The sequence below is a fragment of the Perissodus microlepis genome, chromosome 16 (assembly GCF_051167445.1).
Source record: "Perissodus microlepis isolate ML-2025 ecotype Zambia chromosome 16, ASM5116744v1, whole genome shotgun sequence".
In the NCBI taxonomy this organism is placed as follows: Eukaryota; Metazoa; Chordata; class Actinopteri; order Cichliformes; family Cichlidae; genus Perissodus; species Perissodus microlepis.
In genome coordinates, this window is record NC_140476.1 from 21,612,798 (window position 1) to 21,631,661 (window position 18,864).

The 18,864-nt window shown below is 39.1% G+C and overlaps 1 protein-coding gene across 1 annotated transcript in view; it reads left to right on the forward strand.

Moving 5' to 3' along the window:
• Positions 1 to 18,792, forward strand: part of cmss1 (cms1 ribosomal small subunit homolog) — a 36,635-nt gene extending 17,843 nt beyond the window's left edge. The window contains exons 2-10 of the mRNA XM_084954599.1: positions 13,783 to 13,916; positions 14,432 to 14,503; positions 14,631 to 14,766; positions 14,863 to 14,922; positions 15,011 to 15,113; positions 15,207 to 15,267; positions 15,362 to 15,449; positions 15,526 to 15,614; positions 18,536 to 18,792. Of these exons, the coding sequence (XP_084810725.1) occupies positions 13,783 to 13,916; positions 14,432 to 14,503; positions 14,631 to 14,766; positions 14,863 to 14,922; positions 15,011 to 15,113; positions 15,207 to 15,267; positions 15,362 to 15,449; positions 15,526 to 15,614; positions 18,536 to 18,619 (827 nt within the window). The 3' untranslated portion in view covers positions 18,620 to 18,792. The remainder of the gene's footprint in view (positions 1 to 13,782; positions 13,917 to 14,431; positions 14,504 to 14,630; positions 14,767 to 14,862; positions 14,923 to 15,010; positions 15,114 to 15,206; positions 15,268 to 15,361; positions 15,450 to 15,525; positions 15,615 to 18,535) is intronic.
• The last annotated feature ends 72 nt before the right edge of the window (positions 18,793 to 18,864 follow it).

Sequence of the window (18,864 nt, forward strand, 5' to 3'; positions counted from 1 at the left end):
ATGACATGGATGACTTGTTGGCTTAGAAGCCACGAAGGCCCCAGTATGCAAATTTGAATGCCTCAGCCCACATGTATGATTGGCTGGCTGGGAAGCCGTCCAGGCCCTGATTTGTAAATTTGAATGTCTCATCCCTAAGATATGATTGGCTGGCTAGGAAGCCATGCAGGCCCTGATATGTAAATTTGAATGTCTCAGTCCTCACAGAGGATTGGCTGCCTGGGGACCTGGCAGAAATATATAGAAATAGTATGATTAAGCATAAATACTACATTTAGTAGAAATATTATGTTTTAGCACAAATGCTATAAAATGGCAGAAATACTATAATTTAGCAGAAATACTATATTAAGCACAAATACTATAAAAAGCAGAAATACTATATTTGGCAGGAATACTATGTTTAGCACAAATCTTATAAAATAGCAGAAATAGTATGATTTAGCACAATTGTAATAACTTAAACAGAAAAATTGGAAAAGCAAAATGCACAGCTGAAAAAATGCTGAACATGCTAAGGGTCCCTCAAATATACTTGTTAAACGAAAAAAATCGGCAAAAAAATATGTAACAGCCACACAATCACAAATATGGACACATATGGAAACACACATGCACAGAGAGACACACACACACAAGATCCAATTCAGTCAACCAGTCTAAATATATTGAATTTGAATCTTACAATGAGATCATCCCATAAAAAGGCTTTCTCTCTCTCTCTCTCTGTCACACACACACACACACACACACGCACAAACAGCAGCAGCAGCAAGTGAACTGGGGCTGTTAACAGCATGTTTCTTAGTCAGTCAAACAGCTGTGAGCTGCTGAATTTGAATCCACCAATCAGAGAGGTTATGTACTTTTTTCCCGCCAAAACTGGTGCACCAAGTGCAGGGTTTTACACACACGCAGCACAGAGAAACAGGATTTTTGCAGTCTTTTTCTCATATTGAGGATTCCCCTCCAACAAATGGCCATAATTACCTAACCTTAGGGGCTAGAGCGGTCGTTCTTAGACCGTTTTGTTCAGAAGAGATGGGGGAATCGCCAAGTGTTGTCTATTTAAAATAAAAATGTGAATTTTTAGAGATATATGACATGGATGACTGGTTGGCTTACAAGCCGTGAAGGCCCCAATATGCAAATTTGAATGCCTCAGCCCACAGATATGATTGGCTGGCTGGGAAGCTGTGCAGGCCCTGATTTGTAAATTTGAATGTCTCAGTCCTCACAGAGCATTGGCTGCCTGGGGCACTGGCAGAAATATATAGAAATAGTATGATTAAGCATAAATACTACATTTAGCAGAAATGCTATGTTTTAGCACAAATCCTATAAAAAGCAGAAATACTATAATTTAGCAGAAATACTATATTAAGCACAAATCCTATAAAAAGCAGAAATACTATATTAGGCACAAATCCTATAAAAAGCAGAAATAGTATGATTTAGCAGAAATACTATATTAAGCACAAATCCTATAAAAAGCACAAATACTATAATTTAGCAGAAATACTATATTAAGCACAAATCCTATAAAAAGCAGAAATACTATGATTTAGCAGAATAGTAATAACTTACAAAATTACAAATATGGACGCATATTGAAACACAAATGCACAGAGGGACACACAAACACAGGCTCTAATCCAGTTAACCAGTCTAACTATATTCAATTTAAATCCTACAATGAGATGCTGCCAAATAAGGGTAGGGTTCTCTCTTTCTCACTAGACACACACACACACACACACACACACACACACACACACACACACACAGAGAAAGAGAGAGAGAGAAGGAAGTTTGTAGGTCAGTCAAGCAGCCTGGGAGCTGCTAAATTTGAATCCACCAATCAGAGAGTGCTGTGTACTTTTTCCCGCCAAAACAGGTGCAGCCGTTTTTACACACATGCAGCAGAGAGAAAGGATTTTTGCAGTCTATTTCTCATAGTGACGACTCCCCTCAAACAAATGACCATAATTTCCTAACCGTAGGGGCTAGAACGGTCATTCTTACACAGTTTTTTTCAAAAGAGATGGGGGAATCTTCAAATGTTGACAATTTATCATTAAAATATGAATTATTAAAGATATTTGACTTGTAATGCACCATAACTGAGTAGAGGCGAAGCAAAAACTGTCTTGACCTGCCCTCAAACAACGCTTTCTAACTCTAAATCTATTTGGAGTATCGATATCATTCTTTCACCATAAGAGACAGCAGGCTTTGGTGAACAGTCATGGAAATTTTCAGGTCTCTGTGGAAATCCAAAAAAAAGATATGACGAGAGAAAAAAGTGGTTCATTTCCAGAGTTTGAAATCTGAAGAAATCTGAGCGAAGGACGAATTTCCTACCCTCAAACAAGTCTAACTCATCTCAGAACGGTAATAGGTGAGAAAAAAATTCTTGAATTGTGAGCGTCATGAGTGTCTGAAGATATACTGGGACAAGCCTCATGTTTTAACTTCGCTTCGTTAAGGAGATATGACGATTCGAATATGCCTCTCATTACAGAAATCAAGCGGTGATTTTGAACAAACTCTCCATTGACTTTCTATGGAGAGTTTTCCGACTTTGTGTTGGTCTGAGGAGATTTGCCAAAATTCTATAAATCTCACAACAATGATGGTGACATTTTCTGAAAGCCAGCAAAAATACCTACGTTTTGATGTATAATTTGTGAAAGTTGAGTGAAAATTGAGCAAGTAGCAAGAAGTTGTTTGAACATGAAGAGAAGACTGCGAAACTTACAGTGGCACACTGAAAGCCAAGTGCATAGCAACCATAACAACGCATGTATTTTGTGAAAAATCACAATTTTGCAACTGAAAACTTAAAGAGGGAAAGATGAAAACGGTAACAGATATGAAAAAGCTGAATCATACATTAATAGCCCAATAATTTGTGAACATTTTAAAGTTTGAATGGAGTTTCTACGTGAAAGTATGAGGAAGTAGTTAAGTTTCAAAAACAAGCAAGTTTTAGCAGAATTTTGGAAGTTTTCCATTCATTTCAATGGGACAAAAAATTGCATAAAAAGCTTAATATTTTAAAAAGTATAATAGTGAAAAATACCAAAAGTCATAGTCGGAATTAGCAGAAATAGCAGAATAGTTTAAAATTTGAACAGTGAAAATCGGACAAAAATTGTGGAAGTAGTTAAGGTGCAAAAAACGTACGGAAGCAACTTGAAGAATAAAGAATAAAGAGAAACAGGAACTCAATAGTGTGGATGCCTTAACCCTTTAGAGCCGGTCGGAGCGGGCACGCTCTGTTTTGCGTAACTATTTTTAAATCCCGGTAGCTCTGCAACCACGTAAGCTAGCGCAATAATTTTTTTTGCATATGAAACCGGAGGAGTTGTACTTACATCTTATGCCATCAGCTTGTCCTAGGTCACAGTTTCCTTCCACATATAGCTTTGCAAAAACTGCATAAAAAGCACTTGCAGCAACAAAAACATAATATTCCAGAAACACGCTTTGCCGATCCGATCAGCTGTTCATAACACTTCCTACGTTGGAATAGACATCAGCGCGAACTTTTGCATGTCCGCCATTACCTGCCCGAAACCGGAAGTGACGTCATTTTCGCGGAAATGTAGTTTTTTTTATCATCAGGGCCTCAGGGCCTATACTGGTGTTTTTATAAGTTATCTTTGACTTTATGACTTTCTGTGTCTTTTCTGGGATTCTTAGGACTCATATTGCACTGCTGGAAATAGTTTATTTTGATGCATATGCTGCTTTTTTGCAAATTTGCAGTATAATATTTATTTTCGTTTTTCCTGCAGTGTATTAAAAAATGGTGTATTTCAAAAATAAAACTATGAAGACACTCAAAATAAATTTCCTGTGGTAGGAAACTATTTTGTGCAACTTTTTTGTATTTACAGTTTTGAGGGATAAGCCTCTTAAATTTCTCTAACTAGAAATATATGTTAAAAAAGCAAAAACGATTTTCAATTTTTTTGTAGTTTATTGCACTTTTTTGCAATTTATGTAATTACTATGCACTTAATGAATACATATTATTAAAATCTGGGCTATAATGGTTGTATTGATGTATAGCAACTTGAAATGCTCCCAAAAATGGCTCTACAGCATGTAAACATATAATATAAGCTCTGGCGGACTTGGTTCTATGGTAGGTCTTAAAGGGTTAAAGCATCCACACAACTAGTTCAGACTTTAGCCAATAACATCTTTCAGATACTAAATCACTGTGAGAGTGCTGGCTCACTTAAAGGAAGGTGTCCACATTGAAGTATTTTTCTCTTGCCCTTGGTCTGGAAACAGAGTGAGTGACAATCTCAAACTCTCCCCCCTCCTCTTGATGCCTTCTCTGTATCAATTAGGAAGACAGATGAAGCTGTCTGGGCTGTCGATGCATTTCTTTTGTACTTCCCTTGACATTTAGCTACAGAAAAGGACAATAAAAACTCAGCACAGCTGTTTGGGAGTGTAGATAAAAATTGGAAAGCTGAGTGCTGCAATAAACATGACTACAAAGTTATCATATCCTATTATAATTTGATATTATTTGTCCTGAGGCCGAGATTTGAATGATGGAAGGAATTGAGTTTGTGCACTAAAGGGAAAGTTTATAACTCATCTTGAATAGGTTCAGATAAATGCAGAGGGTCTGATGTGAGTTAGTGAGCTTTGGCACATATTTTCTGTGATGGCCTGGGGTCTGTGTTCCTTGGACATGAGCATTAACATATTTCTTGTTCCTTTTGTCGTCCCGTCCGACGGTGCTTTTAATGTGTGCAAGTCGAGTCATGACACGTGCTGCTGTTTCCTTGCCCTTGGCACTCAATTGATTAATAGCGATGGGGCCGGAACGCCTCACTTGCTCTCTCTTGCTTTCACACACACACAGACACGAGCCAGGCTGTGCTTTCTTTAGTGCCCACACAGTGTCTAGACCAGCACATGCTTACTGATGTCTAAGCACACTCGCACACAATGCCAGGCATGTGAAAATACCTCGGTACTTCAGCTGTGGCTCAGAGCCAAAGTCAGCCTTAATAATGGTTGCCAGGTCTGCCCTGTTGAGGACAGTCCGCTGGCAGGCAAGTTGGCAGCCTCACATGTGGCTGTGCCTCTGTTTGTTTATCTGAACACCACCGGGGGCAACATGCCTGCACCCCTCCTGCCCGCTCCTGTCTACCCAAGAGGGCACTGGCTGCCCTCACAATAGACCAGTACCATTTCCTAAAATTAATCTTATTCACAACACCTTGTCCTAGCCACAAGTGGTCACAGGCAGTATCTTTGCAGCTAATTTGTCCACAGACCAAAAACAACGACCGTTCACCTGTTCCTTGGTATTATCCAACCAGCTGTGTAATTGGCCTCCAAACTAGAGCTGCATTCACACATGCGGCACAGCCCTGGACTGTTCTAGACATTACCTTGCCGAGGCGAGAAGGAAAATGAGCAAAAGCATGTTCCATTCATGTGTTAAAAATTCCTTAAGGGTGAGGTTTGTCACAAATATGCCACTTTTAATGAGTGGACCACTTTAACTTTATTTCAGACCCACAGTTTAGTTTTTTTTTTTAAAGCACATCTCTTGAGATTCTGGACATTCATCTTCTTTCCATTTATCTGGAGGCAATTTGTCATATCTGTCCCATGCCTGTACCCTGATCATTTTTCAGTAAAAGTCACAGGTATTTGTTTGTTGGATTAAAAATATGTTTTTTGGTGTTAAGATTCATTACTGCCCCATTTCTGTATATGGAGAGGGGTTTGTTACCCAGACAGAGGATGAGTGCTGCATGAGAAGCAACAAATTGTCTGTTTTCTAACTTTTTCTCTGGCTGATGACTCTTAACTTAAGTTGCTTTAGTGGTCACAGTTAAAAACATCCATTTTTACCCTGCACAGTCGTATTGAGCAGCTAGTTTTACAGACAGCTCTTTTATAATGGAACCCTACATGACTACAGTTTTTGGCAATACAACCTGGTCTGTGGCCCCCGGGTAATGTAATTTTGACGCCCTTGCTTCAGCTGCTCACTCTCACCAGTTAGCTCACATCCATTTTATGTCCACCTGTCATGGGAGGCTGGATCAGTCTGAGTGCTGGAGTCCTCTTTGGCCTTCAGTTTTCAGGGTCAAGCTGGCACAGCACTCTATAATTCATATTCGGTATGGTTGATGTGTGTTTTGGCTAGAGCACAGTACTTCAAGAGTGGTATAACTGAGAAATTATACATTTTGCAAGCCAGCTAGATGGAGGGGTGCGGAGTGCTGAAGAGTCTGTAAATCAGTTTCGTCACAAGTAATGCAACTGTTGTGCTTTATGATTATGAGTGTGGTTAGGCTACATATGCTAAATGTTTTAAGCATGAAGGGCATTTAATGTTTTGTTTTGTGACTGATTTGAATTACTGTTAATTTAAAATGCTTTTGGACATAAGCCTTATCATAGTTCTTCACTTTTATATACATTTTGTGCCATTTGATATCACATACCTATCTGACTGTATTTAATCAGTTTAATTATTGTGATGCTGGTCAACTAAAGTGAGAGAGTGTAGTAGACCCTTCTAGGGCCATGAGGTAATGCAGCACTGTGCTGTGAGTTCACATTTTACACTTACTATCCTAAATAATGTTAATGGTGTTAGTCTTCTTTCCAAATCGTTGTTTTGAGTTGTGTTGTTTTATGGTTTAGCTTTTGCGGGTGGTCTTCTTACATAACCGTAAACAGTCAATAAATCAAATGGTAACCATAATTGCGGAGAGCAAAACAACAGCCATTTAGTAGCCAGTGGTTTCATAAAATACAGTGTACATTATTTAGTTGTGACGTAAACTGTGTCCTTCTGGAGTCATTTTTGTTCAACGAGACTCTGTGGTAGTGCAGGATTGTTCAGACAGACAGACAGCCCCCTACCCTCATTCTGAGATCAGATGCTAGATTCCTCGTGCACCGAATCAGTATCTTATTAACATATATATGGTGATTATTAATATCGAATAAATGTAAAGATCACCCTTGTGATACCTGCCACTGAGGTATCTAGAAGCAATAAATGATTTTTAACTAAGTACAGTACCAGTATAGGTTGCAGTATGTGGTCCTGGTTCAAAAGAGGTTTTCTCATTTGGTTCTCGTAAAAGCTTAAAAGCTTTGCCTTATTTACATACCCTTCCTATCTCTGATTAGCAATGTCCTCTGGAGCTACAATCACTCTCTGCCAGCCAGGACTGGCTTCACTGAAACACGTGCACGTTGGTCTTTCAGTATAACTTTGAACATTAAACTACACAGATCAGTAAGTCAATTGCTAGCGCTGAAAATGAAGCCTCGCTGACATGAGGTAATTAAACATTTTTCATGACTGACCACTCTTCTAGGACAAGAGACAGTAGAGGTCAGAGTAAAGACTCTTTAATGAATTAGACACTTGATTTTTTTTTCTGTAATTGAGTCAGATAAGACATGACAGTGATCGTTCCTACACACACAAACACACACATCCCACATACTGGTGACCGAGTTCTCTTAACATTAAGGCTGGTTTTATGTAAAGGTCAAGTCGAGCTGCCTTGAATGCTGGTGAACATCTGTTCCCTCTGAAGGCAATAAATACCAGATTGTGTGTGTAGCTGTTCTTTCATTTACTGATCCAGATTTCGTGAGCTAATAGGAGTGTGTGTGTGTGTGTGTGTGTGTGTGTGTGGTTGTGAAGCATGTCTTGCTTTGTAGACCTAAACGACTGTAAAAATTTCTGGAGAATTTATCTTTGTCAACCTCACTGTGCACCCATTACTGCTCCTCCTGGCGATATTTAATTCCTGCCACTGACAAAAGGTTAAATGTACTAACAAACCCCTTCGAGACATATGTCCACATGTTTTAGTTAGTTCTACAATCCAATCTTTTACTTGCAAACAAAATGTCAGCGTGTCCCCAAACGTTCAAGTGTTGGGATAATGCACTGATTGAACAGGCCAGAAGTGTTTGAGGCAGAACACCAGTCCCTGTTCGGTATTTGCTGTCTTTGACCAGTCCACTTCATTTTTAGCCTTCTGTCTAAAGTCCCCATTGATTTAATGGTAACATATATTTAAATTGTGGCTTTAAAGAGGAAGTTGTTGGCTTTCAAAACCAATAACTGCTGTGCCCGCTCACCCACCGAACCACACAACTCCCAACACCAAACAAGCAGCCTTGAAATAACTTATTGATCACTTCAACATGTCCCGAATTGATTTCATGGAAAGTGTCTTATTGTTTTTATAGAAACATGAACATTACAAGAAAATTGCCCCAAAGTATCTTTGGTGGTGGGGATGGAAGTTCTACTGTGTAATGGAAATATTGGGTTTGGAGTATGGTGAAAAGAGTAAATACTTTGTCTGATTCCTCTTCATAATCCAAAGTGCTGTTTTTATTCAAACATATAAAAACTGAGCATTTTAAACTGAGCATTTCTGGGTTCATGGCCAACTCGATTTTATGCAGTTCTGTTGGCGGGGTGCTTTACTCAAGTGAGCATGTTAGCCTTAAACAGTAATTCTGGGTGCCATTTGTCTGGAATTGAAACAATCAACTGTTTCCTGGAGCTAGTCAATTGATCCTCATTACATCCAGCCAGCGCCATTGACCACCCTTTAAGACCAGTCATCCATATTGATCGGGCGTTAAAGATTACCAGGCAGCCCCATTTCCCCTGCATGTGATTCTGCTCCACAGGTATTAGCTTTCACTGATCTCTGGTTATCTGAGCTGTAACCTTACTGTGCTCCATTCATCTGAAAGCATGCGTTTTAATCGCTACTCAAGCATATTGTTTGACTGTGGCAAGAAGGCAATTGAGAGTTGGGGGTTCCTCAAGATAATTACCTCTTTCAGATGATGATTGAGACTGAGAGGGTTTTTTTTCTCCTCACTCATTTTATAGGAAGTTTTATATTCAATAATCATTTTTGTACTGATCTGGTGTAGATGGAAGTGGCCTCACAGCCTCCCTTCATTCACTGAATTCACTTGAAGTATATATTCCTTTCTGGGATCTTTTCTTGAACTCCTGAGTTTAAGAATTTCATGTGACCATGAAATTAATTTCTGTAGACCACTAGGGCTGCCACAAACGATTATTTTGATAGTCGACTAGTCACCGATTATTTTTGCGATTAGTCGACTAATCAGATCATCATCCACTGGACGCAAAACGTACAGCTTATTGCACCAGCAGCATCTGCTCTTACATAACTATCATTAGCTTACGGCTTTAAGTGTTTAAGGTATGTGCTAACTAAAAATAAAAACAAGATGATAGTTTATTAAATTTTAATGAAATTTGCAGATTGTTTCGGTGAAGTTTAATAAACTCCTTGCTATCTAAAATATAACGGGACACCGGAGTATACTCTCGAGCATCTCACACTTCTGATAATCAGTTGTCTGCTTGACGTTTATTCAGCTGTGTAAAAACTATAACTTTAATCTCAGCCAAACTGATTTACTCAGGAACAAATAAAATACTAAAAAAAGCCAAACAATAACATTTTTAAGTTATCTAAGTGACTTATATGTTTAACCTGAGTAGCGAAAGACGGCGGTGGGTTTGAAAACGATTTGCCGGGAGTCCGGTGTTCTCACCGGCTCTAGTGAGCCTTGCCCCCGGCTAGCTATCGAGCTAGTGGGTAACAGACGTCTCCGAAAACGTCGGAGCAATATGTGGTGTCTTGATAAACTGAGCAGATATTTGAGGTTTACACAGTTACATTCTCGCCTGAAAATATGTTAAACGTTTATTTTGTGACCCAGAAAGAATAATAAATTAAAACTAACTAGCTGCCGCCATTGTTGGAAACTGCGCTATGAATTCTGGGACAGAGCTACTTCTTCTTCTTCTTCTTCGCGGTTTAACGGCAGCTGGCATCCTTGTACATGCAGTGCTGCCATCTTCTGTTTCAGTCCGTTATTACACTCTTAAATCCTACTACTTATTCCTGCGTCTTTTGTGATCTTACAAAGCTTCAAACGACGCGTCGACTATTAAATCAGTCGTCGACGATTTTGATAGTCGACGTAATCGTGACTAGTTGACTAATCGTGGCAGCCCTATAGACCACTAAATTTTTATGTCCGACATCTTTTTTCTAAGTTGTTCATTTGGAAACAAACTCTTTCCTAACATTTGACGACCTCATCTGCACCGTAAATGACAAGTTTTGACACCTCAATGTATGTCAATAAAGACCTTGTTTGACAACCATTGGAACAGGTTCCAGGTTTTTCCAAGGGTATCCCTAATAAACTGTATAGTCAGAGATCACCCTCACTAAATTTTGATACACACCGTCATTTTGTTCTGAAAGCAGGCCTGAAATATGAGAGAAACAGCTCAGTTTTAAAAAGAGAAATAAGGGTTACCTCTAGGAGGCATTCAAAGGGGGAAAGAGTTAAGGTACTGAATTAAGTTTTTTAGTGTAGTCTGTGAAAACCAGTGCACTATAAAGATGGGAAATATTACCTAAACACTTTGAGTGCTCTGAAGATTTAAGAAGCTAGCTAATTTTCAACTTTCTGATAACAACCTCAACATGTCCTTGTGTTAGCTGTCATGCATTTCATTAAGAATGAATTGAAATGTAGAACTGTTAAGTCATCATGCGAAAGGAAAAAAATGTTAAAGCGATAAATACAAGAGGGAGAGAGAGAGAGAAAATGTTAAAAGTACAGGATGAGCCAGAACAGAAATTACTGCATGGTTGGCTTTTTGTAAATACTAATGTTTGTTGGATTAGGAAATTGTTTTTTCTTTTTAGTTTTTTGTGTAGGTTTTTTTCATGAATATGTCAGAACTATTTTGCTCATTTATAGGTTTGGTTAACTTCTAGCATCAATAATAAGTAGCTACATTTTTTAAGTCAATTTAAGCGCATAAATCCTGTTTGTGGATGGTGCAAATATTCGAAAAATAATAGCAATTGAAAAGCAATGTAATTGCAAGATTTGTTTTCACAAGATGAACAAAATGACGTTGCACATTAAAATGCTTGACAAGTTTGAAAATGTTCATCATCAGTTCCTGAAGCAGAAACAAATATGCACGCATAATTTTCTGAATGACTTTGACCAGCGACAAAATGATTGAAAACATGGTCAGGGCATCTCCACAAGTGCTACCAAAATTAATACAAGAAAAGATGACTGCTGAACTGACGACAGAGGCTCAAGGTTTCAAAATATGTGTAGGAAGAGAAGGCTGGCTGTGATATAAAGGTCACACAGAGCATCATAGTTTTCACCCACAGAATGCACAGTACAAGAGTACAGCCAACAAGAGTACCCACAGTACTCTTGTTGGCTGTCACCAACCACCTCAGTTGCTTTAAGTGGACATGCAAGTGTCAGATTTGAACAATATAATGATCTATGTGATGTTTTGCTGAAGACCTTGGGTCATGTTACTTTGACATACATCTCCCACATGAAAATTGTAGGTCATGAACTAGTCTTCATGGTGACAGTATATCCTGTTTGTTTTGACATAACAAAGAATTCAAGAAGTTGACTCAGCTTCCACATCCCTCAGATCTCAGTTCGACCACACCATCTTGAGGCTCTGTCCTAGTACTTACAAGGATCTTCTGCTAAAGTTCTGGCAGCTGATACTTGAGGACATTATCAGAGGTCTTATGGTATCCATGCCTCGGTGGATCGGGGGTATTTCAGTGGCACAAGGGGGACCTACTTAAGCTGCAGCTGGTTTCAATGGTGTGTTTTGTAGCTCAGTTTAGCTGCCGCGCATTAGGGCTCAGTAGTTATTACATTCACCTTAGACATGAAGCCAGGAAGAGATACAAACCTGTCTCAGGTGACCACAAGCTAGTGTACTTCCAGTCCCCCTCCTAACTAACCCAGTGCCAGGTTCAGATTGCTGTTAGCTGTACCAAAAGGAAGTAAAGCACTTACTTGTTATGGGACAGGTAGAGCGTCCCCTTTTCATATATAGGCCTGGATTTTGCTGTAATTATGGTCCATTTACATCCAGCATCTTGTCATAAAGGCTTCCTTGCCTCTGCAATTAACCTTGCCTTTAATTGTCTTTCCCCTCATCCTCCAGCATTGTCCTTACAACCGTCCAGAGCAAGTGTGAGAACAGGATGAGAGCCAAGAAGAGTAGGAGTGGGGAATGATTGGCTTGGTCCATTAATAGTGGGAGTGGTCTTTCAGATGGAGGAGTGCATTGCTGGACAGATGAATGCACAAAACAAGGATGAATGAAGGTCTTGTGAGGGATAACATGTAAATGGGTGTGGTGTTTGAATGATTGAGAGAGACCCTTGAGAGAAAGGGAGAGCAAGATGGATCAATGATGCCGTGTAGAGTTTCCTTTTTAAAGGATCCTTGAAAATATTTAGTTGTATTTAAAACACACACACACTAGTGAGGAAGGAGTTAATGGTAACCACTGCAAAATTGATTGTAAAATGGGAAATCAGAGAACAAGGCAGAAAATTTGGTCAACTGTTCGTGTGCGGTGTGCCTTTTGTCAGTTCTCGTGGCCCGGAGCAGAAACCCGCTGTGGCAGATCAGAGACATGCTCAAGTGTCTCAGCCGTATTATATGAGCATATCCACACGCCCCTTCTTTCATTTCAGCTTCAAAGAGCATTATAGCTCCGAATTGGTAAAAGTTGTAATGCTTAAAAATCTGTAACCTTGGCAACAAATTCAATGTGTTTTCTGTAAATGCCTCATTATAAAAGCCTCCCAGCAGCAATGAAGAGAATGAACAGTAAACATAAATGTATATATCAAGTAAAGAAAATATACATCGGACAGCAAGCTCTGTTATTTCCTTTGAATCCTTTGTACATGTGAAGCACCTTGAATCCAGTAGAAGATGACAAGATGCAAGTACATATACTGGTTAGTGCTGGAAAATGCTGACCATAGTTCCACAAACTGTTCAATGAAAAATCACTTTGAGGTCAGCTTACATACACACCAGAGTTCTCGTTTTCACGTTAATGGTAAAAGGAGTTTTGATGGTAATGATCAGGATTTGGCAGAGATAGCATGTGCTTATTTATTATCCACACAGTCCAAGCGATGTGAAGTTTTCAGTAATGAAACACTGCCATGTAAAAGCTTTGGCTCAAAAAAGTCTTCGATATTACAGAGCCACAGGAAGAAGTGCAACGGCACCAGTGTGATAAAACAGCACATTTAGGATAGACACTGCAGGAAAATGCTCTGATTTACTGCTGATTTCACTCCAACAGCTGTTTTAAAGGCTTTTCACCAAGAAACCTGAAATGCCAAAAGATCTAAGCGTGACCCGTAGCATGAGATGTGAGGAATGCACAGAGAAGTGGTAGCAACAGGGAGGCTAAATATAACCAGATGCGTTGTTTGAGATCTGCTGCATTGTTGTTACCTCAGGTAGCATTTAGTTGTGTAGTTCTGACTGAAACGTGCACTCACAGCCACACCTGATGAATAACCCAAAGACTTGAACACACTTTGCAGATCACTGGCCCAAGGATCAAACTAAACAAGCGTGGTGTTGGCCCTTCTTAGCAATTTTCTTCTTTTCATAGTGCGCACAGTTACAAATTAACCCATAAAACCAAAACTTGTAAAGAGCAATAAATCCTTTGCATTAAATGTGCCCATTTTACTCTGCTGACAGTGTCTCTTCTGTTCCTCACCTGAACTAAATATAGTTTGAGGTGTGGACGCATTTGCTCTTTTGCCAGTTTAATGAGGAAATTCTCCCTCTGTTTCCCAGATGCATCTGAGGTGGAGGAGGAGGAGACGGAACAAAAGAAAAAGCCAGCAGAAAAAACAAAGACAAAACCAGAGAAGAGGAAGATTGTAACAGAGAAGCCTGCTAAAGCCAAGAAGAAGAAAAATAATGAGCAGGTTGTTATGTCCTTTCTCTACAAAGGCTGCCTATTTGATGTTTTTACAGTATAAAGTGTGTAAGAAAATGTATCATATTAATAGGGCAAAAGACTGAGCCTCTCCTTGTCATTTTGTAGTCAACCAGTTCACAGGCACAAATGGTCATTTCAACAGTCGTTGGAAGGAAGAAGAAAGAAGTCAGGATAGATGAATAGAATACCTTCAAAATAAATATCCACCACATACTTATACATACACCCTCATTCTTTGAGACAGTGAATAAACCAGAGTGTTAAAAACAATTATCATATTAACTGATGACGGAAATGGAAATCCTTTGATTTTTTTCCTAGCATTTGGACATTTTGATGTAATTTTAATGTAATATAATTTGACACATTTAAATTTTATTATAAAATGTGCTCTTTACCTCTGAAGATTATTAGGTTTTAATTTAATTTGTATTTAGAATTTCAAATGTTCATTAACATAAATTGCCTGAACTGTGTGTTCTGCATGTACTGTTGTCACAGAACGAGCAGATGATCCCTCCAAGGATGGAGACTCAGGATGAAAAGTCTGCTAAACCCCCCAAAAAGAGAAAGGTGGGAGTGGCGACACCTGGTGTTGCAAATATCAACTACAACAGTGTGCACTGGCTAAAGTGGGGCTATCATTTGGCTGCTTCTGGGGTTCTTACTTGTGTGTTTGTTTGTTTTGTTTTTGTTTTAGAAAAAGAAAACAATAACAGATGTCTTGGCCACCTCTGAGCCAAAACCAGGCTGTCCAGCTGACCTGCAGGATCTGGTTACGCAGTACTTTAAAGACAAGCGGTCTGTAATCGAGCAGGAGGAGCTCAAAGTGCAGGGTGAGTCAAGGCAAATCACCCTAAGCTTGCACATTCAGTCGATATCTGCTGAAATGTTGACTCACAGAGATCAGTGTGTCCTCTCCCATCCTCCAGACTCCTTTTTCCTGTCCAGTAATGACTTGACACACACCCTCTCTTCTTATCTAAAACAGAGTGAGTGCCGTTGCAAACTTTGACCAAGTCTTCCATTAGATTCCACTTATAAACACCCATCACTTTAATTGCTCTGTTTTCCTCTTAGTTGCTCCCAAGTGGGCAAAGATTCAAAAGCAGCACACGGAAAAAAGTTCTGTGGTTCTGCTTGTCGTCTGCAGCTCTGCTCTCCGAACCATCGAGCTCATTAAGTAAGTGACAGACCACTGATGTTTGTCGTGTTTCTCCAGTTACCACTTTCAAATTAAAGTGACGGGAATGATGTTTGTTTGTGTCATTCACAGGCAGCTGACTAGTTTCAAGGGTGAAGCCAAAGCTGTGAAGCTTTTTGCGAAACATATCAAGGTAGTGGAGATGACTGTTAATCACAGGCGGTGTGTAGATTGTGAACTGTGAATGATTTCATAGAATGATTGTCTGTGTCATTTTTTTTGCATAGATAGAAGAGCAGGTGAAGCTGCTGCAGAAAGGCATCTACCACATAGGAGTGGGGACACCAGGGAGGATCAGCGCTCTCGTTGAGAGAGGTGTGTGTTTGTGATCGGCCTCTTTCGTTTAACTTCAAAGCTTTTGAAGTCTTCTCACTCTGATTTTGTTCCCCAGAGGGTTTGAGCTTGCAGGCACTGAGATACCTGGTTCTGGACTGGAACTGGAGGGACCAGAAGCTCAGAAGGATGGTGGACATTCCTGAGGTGAGCTACTGCCCCCTGCTGGGCTAGAAAAATGTGTTTTTATTGCTGTTACTCCACTTTGACTTGGAGCTTCTTTTTCTTTTTTTTATAATAATTAACATGCAGATTTTCCCTGATCATCGTTTCTCTGTACTCACCGTAAAGCTGTGCTTAAGATTGGAAACTTATTTCTTTAGTTAATTAACAAAGAAAAAGAAAAGAGATCACCTGAAAAAATTAGTCTTTTTTTTAAAGTAAAAAAAAAAAAAGAAATGCTAAGATTGAAAAAATATTGATGTCAAAAAGTGACATTTTTATGTATCAGCACATTACTCAAATTTGAAATCAAATGTTGTAATAATTTGAATAACTGGATTCCTGATTTTTATGATCTGTAAGCAATAATCATCAACATTAAAACAGAAAAACCTTTAAATATTTCACTCCTGTGTAAAAGTTAACTTTTAAAATACATTATGAAGAAAATTTGTTTAATTATTTGTGATGCACTTTTTTTATTTTAGATTTGGCTTGTTGTCTACAAGAAAGAAGGAAGAAATTAATGGAGATCTTTTAATTGAACATATACTTTATGAACGTGGGATGTTTTAAACCATTATGTCTTTTTTCCTGCGGTTAACCCTTTAAAAACTGGACATATTTGTTTAGTCGTAGATTCTGAAGCCTGACTAATTTGACTTTAGTTTTGTTTTCCTAGAATTCCCGTCTCCGGCAAAAACAGCGTTAAAATGTGAATCGTTTCAAATATTTCCATTATTTTAAATATCCTAAATATTTATCCTGAATTAATATTTTGACCTTCCATTATTTTGTGTGTGCAATGCACTGGGTTTATGCTGTAAGCTGATGACACTGTGGAGGTGGCACAGAGCGTGGGTTAAGGAGCAAGAAAATGGCTGTGGGGGAACTTCCAGAAGAGCCATAGCTGTGTTGTCTGCTCTTCTCACCTGATCCATTTGATACTTTTGGTTAACTAATCAGGGCTCTAGACTAACTTTTTGCCATGGGCGTACAGGTACGCCTAACTTTAAAAAGTTAGGCGTACCGGCACAAAAGTTAGGCGCACACAAATTTTATAATAATTTATATAATATAATGTGTTTTTCTGGATACACTGTGCTTTTTCAGCATTCAAAGATTGATGACACCGTGTCAGAGCACTGGCTATGAATTTCAGAAGGATCAGGCCTTAACTTAACAGAAAAGTTAGCAATAGTTCTTTTCCTATTACAGCTACATCCACTTCTGTCGTGCCTAAGCTGCTCACTAGGGCTGGGTATCATCACTGATTTCTATAATCCATTCGATTCCGGTTTTCAAAGTCCCGATTCGATTCAACTTAGCCTCAGACAGTCAGAAATATTATAATTCTGATCATTTATCAGTACTGACTTCATCAGAATTGTGAACATCACAGCAGATGCCTTTGTGTGAAAGTAACTGAGAATAAAACACAGAAAAACATGAAGGAGATTTTCCTGGTCTGGATTTTTATAGCAGATAACCTTAAAAATATTCTACAATGTTCCGCATATAAAGTTTAAATTTCTTCAGTATTGAACAACAGAAAAAATAGGCTTTCTTGTCCGAGGTCATTTAAGTGAAAAAAAGAAAAGAAAAAGACAGCAGCCGACAGCGCTGTAAACAACGGTAGACTGGTGGGTAATAAGCGAATGAATAATACAGAAAACAGAGATTGGAGACGGGAAACTGTTCTTGAAGTACAGAGAGAGATAGAGAGAGAGCTAGCTGTGCATGGAGTGTGATTTTAATAGTCGTGGAAGCAAAACAGCAAAATTCATGACGACATTGATCAAATGTGAAGCGCAGTTTGCTGCTTCTTTTGCTGCTGGCTCGGTGAATTTTGGTTGGAGAGAGACAAAACCTGCAGCTCAGAATCAGCGCAAAAAGACGTAATCACAGCGCGGACCGGACGCATCAGAATCGCTAAGCTCTGACAGCGTGTCCGTCTACGGGCCGTCGGGTGAGAAAGCCGAGAAAGACAAAGTTAATTCTGATGCGTCGGTTCCGCTCCGTGTTTACGTCTTTGTGTGGAATCCGTGTACCTGCTCTCATTTGCTGTTTGGTTGTTGTTGAAATGGTTTTGTGAGCTTTGATCTGAGAATCTGGCGTTTCTGGCAAAACACAGTTATATTTAAAAGTCGATTCAGGATTTAATGAATTGATATCGCTTTATTCAAGCTACTCACCTCCCACTTCCACCTGCACTTTCAACTGGACCACGGCCAATCAGAGAGGTCCCGCCCCTTACTATCTCTGATTGGTTTAGTCCACGATAGGGGCATAATGTGTGTCTGTTGTTGACCACAGGGAAGGTTGCAGATTTTTTTTTTTTTTTTTTTTTTTTTTTTTTTGCTACCCGAACAGTTGGTCGCACAGGTGCAACCAAATATTTTTTTTTAGTCGCACCACTGAAAAATTTGGTCGCATTTGCGACCAAATTGGTCGCACTCTAGAGCCCTGCTAATAGAAGTCACAGATGCTCCTGGTTATAAGTTATGTTTATGCAAAGTTTCATTCAGATTGATGCACCTGTTAAAGAGGTGAGGTGGTACAAGTTGACATATAGATATGCGTATGCTACAATTATTATAGTAAGAAAAGACTTTACATTGAAATTCAGTTCATTTTGATTTCATTTACATGGCACCAAATCCAGCAACTGTTGCCTCAAGGAGAACCTACAATATTCGTTAGAAAACCCTGAAAATTTTATGTTACTGTTTGTGTAGTAAAGCATGCATGCCTTTGTAGTCAGGGTTCCCTTTAATGAGTGAAAAAGAGCTACAAGTTATTCAATATTGAATCCTATTTGCATTGCAGAGTAATCTTTTTGGAGAGGATCTTTTAGTTTTTCGTTCCCTTTTAATTTCACTTCATATTTGCCTCTTTTTTTTCAGATCAAACAGGATCTTATGAAGCTGTTGGAGAGTGGCATCTTGGCTCGCTGTAAGGAAGACAAAGTCAAAATTGGACTATTTTAACTGACTGCTTGACATTTAAAGAGACTTTGTCTTCACTATTCCTTGTGCTGATCCTGTCCCGAGCTTTTAATATTTCCAGAGCCTGTGTGAAATGTATGGCATTGTTTGTTCACTTTTGTGACCAACACAATGTCAGGGAGTGTGATGAATGAATAAACAGACTTCAAATTAAAGCCACATCCTTTTTTTTGTTTACTCTGACCTTGGAAAGTCCCCCCGACTGACAATGTGAGGTCATGAGTTTA